Raw genomic sequence first — 13905 nt, 5'->3', positions numbered from 1 at the left:
TTCCCTCCCTCCCAACCATTTAAAAATGTAAAACCATTCTTAATTCTTAGCTCACAGGCTGTACAAAAAACAGGCGTTGCTGTCAGGATTCGGCCCTCAGACTCATCTTGCCTTTTTGCAGAAGGTGCTGTGGCCAGTGTAGCCTTTTTTCATCAATTTCCAAGGCCTGAAATAGTTTTCTTCCAGGGACTTCCCTGGTGGTCCAGTGATTAGGACTCCATGTTTCCACTGCAGGGGGCATGGGTTCGATCCCTGGTCAGTTCTCAAACTGACTGTGGAAGCAGGGCGTCCTGAGATGAAGTGTTTTACGAGTCATTGCTCTTTTCTCTAATTTTTAACCCGTCAAGACATGGTTGGCAGTAAGCTTGTCATTTGAAATTTTGAACCCCGCTCTTAGGGACTTTTATGTTACACCACAGAGGAGAAATACGAATAACTAGCAGTTACGGCCCCTCAAGATGTGAAAGTAACTAAGTTTCCTGAGAGGCACTGAAAAGTATAAGCAAAGGAAAAAAAATGCATAAGAAAGGCACACTGTTAACAAACAGAACCCTCTTGTCAGAAAACACACCGGCTACTGTTTTTAATGAGTCTGCCATTCCTGCAGCTGAAATCAAGACACGTTTCAAATTCTTTAGTTTTTCTATTTTTATTTTTTGGATTGCATAAGGGGGCAGCAGGGAAGAGGTGGTATTGGAGTAAGGAGAGATGAAAACATTACGTTCATAGTCTTTTTTGTTAGTTATAGTCTTTAAAGGTATATATGCAAATAGAGTTCATTGGATTTGATTTAATTCATCCAAGAATATAAATATGAGGGAAGAAACTTATTCTTTACATTGGAAACTCTTAGACATTGCTGTACTCACATGATGATTTTCTTTTCAAGAAAAACATTTTATTTTCAAGAGCAGTGGGGTTTTGTGGACTGACATGAATAGAGCTCTTCACCCAGAAGCCTGTTCTGAGCTGACCACCTCATTTGTGGGCGTTGGAATCCACAAAGCCCAGGGGAGCCCTGTGTTGGCCTAACAGAGCACAGCTGTTTCCTTTCACCCCAGCAATGGAAATGATGGCCTTGACTTTTGGATACTATCACATAGACTCCTTCTGTTTTGTTTTTGAGCTGAAAACATCCTGTTTCATCATGCTTGTTTAATAGAATAATTTAAATATGCCTCGTAGAAATAACAGTGATACTTTTACTTACCCTGAGACACATTTTTTTCATACCCACAGGATATAAATTAAGAAGATTCATATTCCCTGCATTCACTTAGATAAATGTGAGAAATATATGTATATAGTAAATTCTTATTTTTCTATAATTTTCCCTTGTTCAAGTAATTCTCTTCCTCATCTTTCTTTTTGATTGGTTATAATTATCTAAAATTGGCTATAATATCTGTGTTTGGGGGTGAGAAGATTATATTTTATATGCTAGCTGAATTTTGAGGTTCATAAAGTAGAAGAATGTTATCCATTCCTTAGAGTCCTATAGCAAATCTTTAGCTTGATCAGATAGTCTAGAGCAGAGGCTTTCAAACTTTGTTTGACCTTGAGCTCCAATAAGAGATATGTATCTTTAACTTAATGACCTGGTACATTAAAAAATACACACACACACTCACTCACATGAGTATAGGGGTACACAGAAGTTTGCCTCCCCCTCAAATTTCTTCCCAAATCTGCCATTCAGCTTTGGATGACTGACCAAATGGTTGAATGCCTACTTCAGTATCACATTTGGCATACCAAGACATGTACTTGATCAAGGATTATAGATTGCATAGTTATCCCTTATGCCATGCCAGTGATGCAAACAAGGCATGACATTTGGATTTATTGTTCTCTTAATATTCAATTTGAAAGATAGGTGCATAGTCTAAATGTAACTCATTCCAAATGTCCTCTTTGTACTTTATATATGAGAATTCTCAGTCAGCTGAAAGTGTAAGTGTACATTTTTATTGGAGAATAAAATAAAATATTGTGATAATTAATGATTGTGAGGCTATGAATTTTATATATCCAAGTGTTATTATATAAATAGTAAAAATCATAGGTGTGGATTGACAGTGTTGAGAGGATACGATCCCTAATAATTTTGGGGTAACCATTGTCTTGTTTGTGGGATTGCTTTCAGTGAAATTTCATCACCAGCATAAAGCAAATCTTTAAGCCCAGGAGATGAAGAGGAGGTAAGTCTTGACGTCAGTCAGTTTCTATTAGGGAGGAAGGACAGCTTACTAATGTGGTGGCAAAATCATCACAGGAAACAGCTACTCTGGCAGAAGTAGCACCATAATATCTTGCTTTTACACAGACCTCATTTTAGAGAGAACATTTATTTAGTTTTGCAGAAGTTTCATCAGGCTGCAGCTGACAGTGCTGAGGAATTATGGTTCCTGCCCTTTTATATCAAACTTTAAAAATGGGTCTAGTGCTCGCTTCGGCAGCACATATACTAAAATTGGAACGATACAGAGAAGATTAGCATGGCCCCTGCACAAAGATGACACGCAAATTCGTGAAGCGTTCCATATTTTTATGATTGAACCTGGTGTACCCCCCAAAAAAAATAAAAAAAAAATAAAAAAAACTTACATAACATTTCCACACACACACACACAAAAAAGGGTCTACCAGAATTTTTAATAATAAAATTGTAATCATAATTAATTTTTGAATAAAATGTCAAATTTATTCTTGTTTCCCGGTAGTTCATTCTGTAAAGGCAACGTTTAGCTTTGGCAAATGGTGATTTTCATATTCAGCCATTTGGCATTATGACAAAATGTGTTTGGTAAATTTGTAAAATAAACATTCATTTCTCCATCCATCTGTCCAGTCCCAGTGAAACAAAAATTTCACAAAACTATAATTATTTCTATTATGTACAGTATACTCTGGTCTTTTCTGTTTTATTTAATATTTTTAAAAGCCACTAAATTAGCTTTACCATCTACTAATATGTCACGATCTACAGTTTAAAAATGTTGAGACTTGCTGTTCTCTGGGGACAGTGACAACCAGCTGGGAGGGGTCATTTTTGGGTGCAATGTGAGGATGGTTTTCTTCCTCAGAAATGCATTTAAGATCTCAAAGACATGTTAAGACTTATAGAAAATGAATTAATGCTACTGCCGAGTAAGGTTCTGTAGTGGTTGTACCAGTTTACACGCCCACTGGTAGTGTCTGAGAATTCCAGTTGTGCCGTATCTCTCTTAACACGTAGTGTTGTCCGTGTTCTTAGCTTTGACTATCATAGTGGGTGTATAGTAATCATAGCCATTTTAAATGAAGTCCATCTAAACTGTCTCATGCCTCCCAGCATTTTTCAGCAGAATGTAAATGAAGTGGTTGATGTGTCACAGATGACTCAGTTCTGATATTTTGAATAGTCATTCCTCTTGCTGTTTATGCCACGCCTCCATTGTGGTGAGCTGTCGCCTTTTAATGCTGTCGTAGTGGCTCCCTCTAGACGCTTCTCCTCCACTCTCCACCAACGGAGAATAAAGTAGATTAGAAAGTGTGTGTTTGAGTTTGTAAGCCCAAAGCCCTTCTAAGTGCTGCTTCAGGGCCTTAGCAGTACAACAATACGTATTCTTTCTGCAAACCTCGGAAACAGCAAACTCTCTTCCCTGTTGCCTGTTCCAGACCTGCCCCTGATCCCCTTCCCTCTCTCAGCCTTAACTGCCATGCACAAGGATTAGTTTATTGAAGTCGGGGTGGGGGTGGGGGCAGATGGTGCGGGGAAGGGTAGGAGGTGAGGGTTGGGGGAGCAGTCAGCCTGACTCCAGAGGAGAATAGTGTCTGGCTGATGACCAGTGGACTCTGCCCTTCACTGCAGGGGCTAGGTGGGGTTGCAGAGAAAAGAGAAGGGCGTGCCCGGCAAGGTGAGGAGCCAGCTGGTGCTGGTGTTAGGGGAATTTGCTTATCTTGCTTATGTCAGGAGGCCAGCCCTACTGAAATCCTTAATACCGTTCACATGCTAGTTCATGTCTGTGAGAGTCACATAAAGCATCAGGCAAAAGACTGGGCCTGTTTCCAGTCTTAATTCAGAGTGAATTCCAGGGTGACTTCAGGTCATTCATGCCATCTTCTCAGCTCCACTTTCTCCTTCTGTTGTGTGTAACCAGACTTCCCTGAGAAACTGATCAGGATGGAGAGTGCCTGAGGAAGGCATCTAATTTAGCCTCTCTGCATATACAAGAACACAACTACTTTACACTGTGACCCTGCCTTCATTAAATATGTTTGGAATTGATCAGCACCTGCTCTTGATGATTTATTAAGATGGTTTTTTGTTTTGGAATGTCTGCAAGGACAATACTGTAGAAACACAGAGTACCCTGATTTTTTTCCCTTTAGTACTCTCTGTAAACCTGTACACCTATAGAACATTGCACACAGTTGAATTAAATATGATGTAAAAATGATCAGTGAATTAGGTATTATTAATTACTATTCTCTTGAGAGGCTATATCCAGGGTTGGTAAACTAATCATGAAAGTCATCTGCTTTTCATGCTGTTCTTTCATAACCTCTGCCTATTTCTTTGTATTCCATTTCATTTCTACTTGACTCAGCTTTGAGAATGGAATAAATTAAGGCCCAGAACTTTTATAATATATGGGTTAAAAGGGGTCCACAAGGGGCTAACGTCCCAACATTAATTGATAAATAGGATCGTGTATGTGAAAGTGTTTTCTGCAGCGTTACATAAGAGTGTTCCCTAGCCTGATGGCCTAAAGAGTTGCCTGATGTTCTCTGTTTAGTATAAATCAAGATGCAAATAAATCTCCAGCTTCCTTTTTAGATGTGAACATTTTAAGTAAGACAATCACAAAAGACACAATTACAAAAATCAGCAGCTTAGCCACACTCCAAGTTTTTTTTCCCCCAGGTTTTAAAATTGATACAGAATTTTATCTAAATTCTTTAAGTTGACACTGGATCTTGTTTCTAAAATCAGCCATAGCCTGTCTCATCGCTGCCCTTCCCTCAAAGGAACAAGAAAGTTCTGTCATTATTGATTTTGGTCGGAGTGGATGCTTTCTTGTGTAACTTATCTTTGGAAGGTTTGAAGTAATTAAGGTAGTTAACCTCCCTGCTCCCAGAGACAGGTCAGCAGAAAACATTTCTCCTGGCAGCTCCTCCTTCCAGTTAATGTTTCCTTTCTTAGGCCTAAGGGTGTGGGGTAAAAAACAAACTCCAAACAAAAAAGAGTTTTCACTTTTGCTTCTGGAAGGGGCACTAGAATTCAGATCGCAAAAATAATATTTTCTTGCAGCCACACCAACTAATGGGGTTTGAACGGCTCTTCTATATTAGGGCGTTTAGAAGAAAGAATGATTCCCACCCCTCCATGCCTCCAGTAAAAAGTATCTTTATTGTTTTCATTGATAACAAAAGTAATACATGCTCAGTGTAATGAATTTAAACGAGTGTAAAGTAGAATGTGAAGATTCCCATAGTTGGTGTTTTCACTCAAGATGTGTGCTGTCAGCATAAATAAATGGTACTTGGCATACTGTTCTATGACGTGGTTTTTTTTTTCTGTTTTGCAGGATTTTTGCTACGTCAGTGTCTGTGGGTCTCTCTGCAGCATTCTTTTTAAATGCCCATCATGCGGATGAATCAGAGTTGATTTACATAGTCCCCTCTTCATGGACATTATGTCATTTCTCATTTTCTCATGTTCTAAATTTGTGTTGTTCAGTATGCTAGCCACCAACCACTTGTGGCAGTTTAACCTAATTCAAATTAAATAATGTGTAAAAATCAGTTCCTCAGTCACACTAGCCTTTTTTCAAGTGCTCAGTAGCTATCTGGGAATAGCACAGATGTAGAGCTTTTCCATCATTGCATAAAGTTATATTGGATAGTGTTGTTCTGAACTACTGGTTTGCAGATTTTTTTTTTTTTTGAGTGCATGTTTCCATTCCTTTAATCATCCGTTCTTCATTCATTAAATAAATAATTATTAAGTGCCTCCCATGTTCCAGGCACTGTGCTAGGTGCTTGGATATATCATTCATAAAACAACACCTGCCCTCATTCTATCAGCAGAAGGTTTGGACTACTCCCAATAGGTGAATTTATAAGTTGTATATGTATTCTATCACGCTGTTATATTTTAAAACGTTAAAATAGGAATGAAAATGAATAAGATGGAAACGTACCTAATTTCTGAAGTAGCCTTCCTGTGTCCCACCTTTGGGAACCAATGTTCTGAATGATGCTCTTGGACTAGGTGGTCATCTCTAAAGGTTCTTTCACTACTGAGACTGAACTGTTATCACATTTTAAGTAGGTAGTTCTATTTTCATATCTGTAGGCTTTTTCCTACATTGTTTGAATTTGTTCTTATATATTTATTTAGCAAGGATTTGTTAGGTTCACAGTATATACCAGGTAGGTGCCAGGAGATTGAACAAGTCAGGGTTCCTGCTCTCAAATGAGGCAGGCCAGCAAATCAGTTACTTTGATACCAGGTGTTATGGAAATGCATCAAGGGGGCATATAAAGAGAGAGATGGTTTGGCAGAGCGGAGAACAGCTCTCATGAACATGGCTCATTTTTGGATAATTATTGCATGGTGTTTGGTGACTTAATGGAATCACAGATTTCTCCAACAGGTACTGTTTTTCTCCCTGGAATTTTCTTTTCTCTTGGAAAATATAAAATCATAAGCCATTGATTTAAGACTATTCAACTACTGTTTGATAATCCCATTAAGTATCTTTTTTTAAACTATTTTAAAATTTATTTATTTATTGGTTGCATTGGGTCTTCATTGCTGCACACTGGCTAGTTGTGGCGAGTGGGGGCTACTCTTCATTGTGGTGCATGGGCTGCTCATTGTGGTGGCTTCTCTTGTTGCGGAGCACAGGCTCTAGGCGCACGGGCTTCAGTAGTTGCGGCACATGGGCTCAATAGTTGTGACTCATGGGCTGTAGAGTACAAACTCAGTAGTTGTGGCACACGGGCTTAGTTACTCCGAGGCATGTGGGATCTTCCTGCAGCAGGGCTCGAACCTGTGTACCCTTCATTGGCAGGTGGATTCTTAACCACTGTGCCACCTCTTTTTTTAAAAAAATAAGTTGCTTGTTTGTTTGTTTATTTTTATTGCCTGCTTTGGGTCTTCATTGCTGTGAGCAGGCTTTTTCTAGTTGTGGCAAGTGGGGGCTACTCTTCATTGAGGTGCACAGGCTTATCAGTGCGGTGGCTTCTCTTGTTGCAGAGCACAGGCTCTAGGCACGCGGGCTTCAGTAGTTGTGGAACATGTGCTCGATAGTTGTGGCTTGCAAGCTCTAGAGCACAGGTTCAGTAGTTGTGGTGTATGGGTTTAGTTGCTCCTTGGCATGTGGCATCTTCCCAGATCAGGGCTCAAACCCGTGTCCCCTGCATTGGCAGGCAGATTCTTAACCTCTGCGCCACCAGGGAAGTCCCAAGTATCTCTTTATGTTAGGGACTTCCCTGGTGGCCCAGTGGTTAAGATTCCATGCTCCCAATGCAGGGGGCCTGGGTTTGATCCCTGGTCAGGGAACTAGCTTTCTTTTTTTGTTTTCCTTGAGTGACTTCCAAATGGAGATATCAGGTATTGATTATGAGTATAAAGCCCAGAGGAAAGCTTTAGACTAGTGTGTGTGTCTGTCTGTGTCTGTGTGTCTGTGTATGTGTATACATATGTATATTTTATTATGCAAAAACAGATTATAGTATCATACTATACAGCAACCAATTTTGCCGTGTTTTTTATTTGTTCTTGTTCTTGTGATGATGCCCTCCTCCTTCTGGCTGAAAATTACTTTTATGGGAAGCTGTGGGGTGGTTTGGCACATTAGCTTTTTTTTTTTTTTTAAGAACTTTTATTGAGATATAATTGACATACAATAAACTGCATATATTTAAAGTGTACAATTTGATATTTTTTTCTTTATTAGTAATGTATATATGGCAATCCCAATCTCCCAGTTCACACCCCCCCCACCCCCCTCTTGGAGTCCATATGTTTGTTCTCTATGTCTGTGTCTCTATTTTTGCCTTGCAAATTGGTTGATCTGTACCATTTTTCTAGATTCTGCATATATGCGTTACTATACGATATTTGTTTTTCTCTTTCTGACTTACTTCACTCTATGACAGTCCCTAGGTCCATCCATGTCTTTACAAAGTTCCAATTTCGTTCCTTTTTATGGCTGAGTAATACTCCATTGTATACATGTACCACATCTTTTTTATCCATTCCTCTGTCGATGGATATTTAGGTTGCTTCCATGACCTGGCTATTGTAAATAGTGCCGCAGTGAACATTGGGGTGTATGTGTCTTTGTGAATTATGGCTTTCTTTGGTTATGTGCCCAGTAGTGGGATTGCTGGGTCACATGGTAATACTATTTTTAGTTTTTCAAGAAACCTCCATACTGTTCTCCATAGTGGCTGTATCAATTTACATTCCCACCGACAGTGCAAGAGGATTGGTTCCCTTTTCTCCACATCCTCTCCAGCATTTATTGTTGGTAAATTTTCTGATGATGCCCATTCTAACTGGTGTGAGGTGACACCTCATTGTAGTTTTGATTTGCATTTGTCTAATAATTAGTGATGTCAGGCAGCTTCTCAGGTGCCTCTTGGCCATCTGTATGTCTTTGGAGAAATGCCTATTTAGGTCTTCTGCCCATTTTTTGATTGGGTTGTCTATTCTTTTGATATTGAGCTGCATGAACTGTTTATATATTTTGGAGATTAATCCATGGGAACTAGGTCCCACATGCAGCAACTAAGACCCAGCACTGCCAAATAAATAAATAAATAAATAAATAAAAATATTTTTAAAAAAATTTAAAAAAGTAACGCTATTTTTAAAAAAAGTATCTCTTTATGTTAAACTCTCACCTTTCTGTTTTTAAACTTAGATCTTAGGGTTCGAGAGGCTCTACATAGGACAGAAGCTAAGTACAAATAACTAGGTAGCTTCTGTTGTTTGAGAGAGGGAAACAAAAGCATCCTCAGAGCTGTGTGTTTATTCATACTTTCATTTAACAAATACTTAAAAAATACCTCCTATGCAGAAAAAGCACTTAATTCCAAAATAAATTTCTCACAGGGGCTTTTAGTTAGTGAATTCTGAAGAATATAAAGGATAATACTATTCACAGCAAATTTAGAAATGAAAGAATTGATCATGTGTTTTTTGTTTCTTTTCTTTCAGGGCAAGTTAAAGTGTTCAGAGCTCTTTATACGTTTGAACCCAGAACTGTAAGTATTAAGTTTTTCACTTTAAAAGTGACATAAAAACCAAAGGTGATTTCATTTAGATACTTCCTCTGGCCTAAATGGTCATCAGCTGCTTCAATGCTTCATTTGACTAAAGACAGAGCTCTTTATGGTCCAACCCCCTTTCCAGTCCTGCCATCCTCTGCTCCTTCCCTTTTGTGGACTATTCCAGTCTGGATTTGGTACACAGTAGAACTCATCTCTGAACAGTTTCTAGACTCAGGGCTCTACACCCCTCTAAGCTCTGATTACATGCTTCCTCTTCTGTAAAGACTTTCTGATCACCCCAGGGAGGAGTGGGATGTCTTTCCCGGTTCCGAACTTCTACACTTGGCATTGCAGGCCTGCTCACCAGCACAGTGTCTGGGGTGCAGAACACAGGGTTTTAGAACTGACAGTAGCTTTTAGGACCTGTTCTACCTCTTTTAGCAGCTGTATGATCTGGTAAATGTAGAAATTACCTAACTTCTGTGCCTCAGTGTACTCATCTGTAAAGTGAAAATAGTAATAATCTCATAGGGTTTTAGTGAGAATTAAGTGAGATTAATTGTGTAAAGCTGCTGTTACTGTTAAGGAGTCATTGTGACTATTAGAAGGAGTAGTTGTTGCTGTATTCTTAGAATCTTAATACATATTTTTGATTGGTTGATGTATTAATTCCTTTAAATCACCTCCAATTCTAACCCATGATTAAATCTCTCTACTGCTTTTTTAAAAGTCTTAGTTATTATTGAATGTACACGGGAAAACAGATACTTAATTCATTAGGTTTTTTGAATATTCCACATTTAAAATGCTATTTTTAATTTCCACGGTCCCAGGGATCGTAGGCTACAGAGCAGAGCTGCCAATTCATCGTATATGTACTGGATGGTCAGTAATAACTACCCCAGGCCCTGCTGGCCCTGCACTCTGCTCCTCTCCATCTCCCCTCAATCCACATGTTAAAGGGGAGGCATCTGGCTGAGCAGGTAGCCTCTAGGTCCCATGGTTAAGTGCCCATGCTGTACCAGTTGTTCAGTATTTCGAATATCATCCCAGAACTAGGTTAGCCTTACCTTCCTTTCCTGAATGAGGATTTTCTGTTGGACAAGTTTGGTCCTTCTCCCCCGAGACCAGTAGCCATCTTCTCTAGGGGGATGGGTTTACCCCAGTACATCCTAAACTCACCTAAAAGTCATTGAGACAAAGAAAATTAGAAGGGCTAGGCTGGACTGTCTGAGACCATTGCTGACATGTACAGTACCCCCAAAAGACTTGGGTCCAGTTTTTTGCTACTGTACTACTCTCAGGAGAGAGGAACAGCAATGCCCAACTTGTCTTGGTGATCCACTGAACAGGTAGGACACTGGGAAGCTTGTCGCTCCTGGTTCTTCCTGCCAACCCATTTCTCCTCTGTCTTGCTTGAAGGCAAGGTAGTCCTGGCACCACCCAGCCCTGTCTGGTTCTTATTTCTTGCCCAACCCTCAATCCAATAATGTGTCATATAGAGGCCTGGTAAGACTGGATAGACCAGTGTAAAGTTGCACTGAGGGAGAGAGAACAGCATGTCCTGTGTGCTGGAAGTAGGCGTATATTGATTTGTGCAGGGAAACCAGTGGGCCCCTCCTCTGTCATTAACATTTGCTAGGCTTCTTTAGGTTTATGGCACTATAGGGGAGCCCTAGAATGGGATTCCAAAAGCTGAAGTAGGAGCCCAGTCCTACCACTCACTAACTGTGTGATTTGTGGCAAGTCCTTCAACCTCTCTGAGCCTGGTTGTGAGATGGAGATTATACCCATGACCCAGCCCTGCCTTAATGGGTTGTTGTAAGGATCAAATGAGGTTAAGTATGCTTTGCAAGTATAAGTTACTGCTACTGGTTTTGTTGTATTGCATTATGTTGGGGTGGGGTAGAGAGAAACAACAGATATTTTCCACAGCCTTTGCGCTTTATCCTGGTCATGACACCGTGGCAACCAGTAATGGCTACACATGACCCTCCTGTATGAGAGAAAGCAGTGGTGGTGATGAGGGGCAGGGGCTCTAGAATCTGATTGTCATGATTCACATTCAGAGTCTATCAGTTTACCTGCTGTATGGCCTTGGACAAGTTTCTCATCTATAATGTGATGGTAAGAGTAGCACCCTCTTCACAGTATTGCTGGTGAGATTGTAAGTGTCCAGACCAGTGCCCTGCACATGATAAAACTCTAAGTGCTAAATGAAAACATCTATGGAGAATTTGATTTTTTTTTCCTTTCTATTCATTCTTGGGACTCCAGGTTGACAAATGTGAAAAATTTCAAAAGGATGTCACAATCTTCCCAAAAATTTTCATAAAATATATATTTGCATAAACCAACAAGATTAATGCCTTGAGAATTATACATTACCAAGAATATATGGAACAGGAACGAGGATATATATTACCAAGTGTGTACTCATCCCTGTAACATCTCAGTGGCCAACACTTTACTTGTTCTGCTATCTTGTGGTTTTTCAAGGAGAGAGGAAAAGAGGAATATGGTTAAAAACCAAAGAACAAACTAGAAATAAAGTGCTTCCTTGCTTGTGTCACTCTTTTCCCATCATATTCCACAAATACCAGGCCAGGAATTTAAAAGTAGATCATCACTGAACAATTCACATTAAATGTCTTGCAAGTGGTTTCTTAATGGGAAGTGTGAATATTGGGGGTAAAATCTAAGTTCTAAAATCATGAAATTACCATATTGTCTGTATTGCTACCAGCAATCTGAAGAAGTTGATAGACTACCTCCTCAGCTAGTTTCTTTGGAAGAAGCTATTTTACAGGGAGTAGCATTGTGTGTCTGGGAGCTATTGATTAAAAAGAAAATAAACTTTCCACTCTCTTTTCTCAGGATGAAAAAATAGCCAGGCGTTTTTTCACCTGACTGAAATCGACTGCCTGTTGTTGCTGCCTTAGTTGAAAAACAAGTCAGATCTAATAGGTGGCTGAGGCAGGCACCGCTGTTGAACAACAGCAGTTAATTTAAAATCCGAAACAGCGCTGAGAAGTTTCAAAATGACCGTACTTTGTGACAGTTTCCAAATCATGCATTTTACCAAACCATGAAGGACAAGAATTAGTTAAAAATACCATAAGAATTTTAAAAATTGAGGTAAAATTCACATAACGCAGAATTAACCATTTTCAAGTGAACAATTCAGTGGCATTTAGTACAGTCACAATGCTGTGCAGCTATCACTTCCGTCTAGTTCCAAAATATTTTCATTACCCCCAAGGAAAACTCTGTACCCATTAAACACTTACCTTCCATTCTTCCAGGCTATATTCCTTTTTAAGAGGAAGACTAATTACAGAGACTTGTGTGTATTCTTTGTTATTTGTTTGGGACTTTCTCAAAATGTGCCTTTTGTTTCAGGGGTGAATGATCTTATTAAGTGTGGAAATTCAGGCACACTTGTGATTTTAGAAGGAGGCCAAAACTGTAGGTAGAGATGGCTCCTTCACGTCAATGTAAGCACTGATTGAGGAGGATTCATTGTTAGACATAAGTGGGCAAGGTTAGCTTCTTTTCAAGACATTGAACTCTTTTGAAACTCTAAGAAACTCAGCCACTCCAAAAAAATGCTGTTTTCACATATTTTCTATCTTCTTTACTTCCTTACATCCTGCTTCATTCTCTGCTCCCGTTCCTTACTGTCATCTAAAGGAAGAGAGATTCAAATACTGTTCAAATCGCCAGTGAGGGCCAACCTTTCTGTTGTAGGGATGGCCACTGCGTCCAGCTAGGATGCTCTGGTGGCAGGTGAGTCCCCTTTCTGGCCTCTGAGAAGTGAGCCAGTTAATATCAGGGAAATGCTAAAGTAAACAATTTGTTTCCCTAATCACTTTCTATGTCCATCACATATTGGTAGTAATATTGATCATAGATCATCAGAACATTTTAGAGAAAGATTGAGAAAAATCTTCTAAGGCTTTACTTTTTTCCTTCCGAGCGCCTATTTCAGATAATATTAAAATGTATGTCGTTGATCTACATAGGCTCAACTAATTTTGCATGGATATGTTATGTGTAGTAAGTCTAGTCTCTGCAGACCAAAGTGTAAATTCAACAAATGCTTCAAGAAGTGCTTTTTAGAGGAACTCAGACATTTTTTTTTGGCTTCATCAATTATCAGTCTCTAATTTTTATATTTGAATGCATATTGCATCTAAATATTTATGAATTATGGTTGCTTAAAACATGATATAGCTGACATAGTCTTCATTTATATTCAGGGGAAATAGTTATAATAATAATAGAGATCACCTTTGAAACTAAATAAATTACTGGTGCAGAATCATATTTACTGCCCTAGTCTGCTGCTGAGAGAGGAGATTAACAAAAGGAAAATGAAGGAATGAAATAATTTGTTTCACTAGCATAATTTTTATTTGTGTGAAACAGTAACTAGAATCAGAAATATCAAAGCCTTTAAAAAATTTTTTTTCCAACCAAAATTATGAAACTGATGCATGCTCATGATAGAAAATTTGGAAAAATGTCCAATATATATTTCATGCATAATTTTGATCCTATCCTATGTGAAATTTTGTGCCCTACATTTTTCACTCAACATGACTATGTAAACATTTCCCAATATCTAAA

At 39.0% G+C, this 13905-nt stretch overlaps 1 protein-coding gene and 1 non-coding gene across 2 annotated transcripts in view; both read left to right on the top strand.

Annotated features, from left to right (window-relative positions):
- Window positions 1–13905, top strand: part of OSTF1 (osteoclast stimulating factor 1) — a 51471-nt gene that overhangs the window by 16693 nt on the left and 20873 nt on the right. Inside the window, exon 2 of the mRNA XM_057724133.1 lies at window positions 9221–9267. Within this exon, the coding sequence (XP_057580116.1) occupies window positions 9221–9267 (47 nt within the window). The remainder of the gene's footprint in view (window positions 1–9220; window positions 9268–13905) is intronic.
- On the top strand, window positions 2444–2550 carry LOC130847721 (U6 spliceosomal RNA). The gene has a single exon (XR_009052464.1). It is a non-coding gene; the product is annotated as a U6 spliceosomal RNA (small nuclear RNA).

This window comes from Hippopotamus amphibius, chromosome 2, assembly GCF_030028045.1.
Source record: "Hippopotamus amphibius kiboko isolate mHipAmp2 chromosome 2, mHipAmp2.hap2, whole genome shotgun sequence".
Lineage (NCBI taxonomy): Eukaryota > Metazoa > Chordata > Mammalia > Artiodactyla > Hippopotamidae > Hippopotamus > Hippopotamus amphibius.
This window is presented reverse-complemented; position numbering and strand designations above follow the sequence as displayed.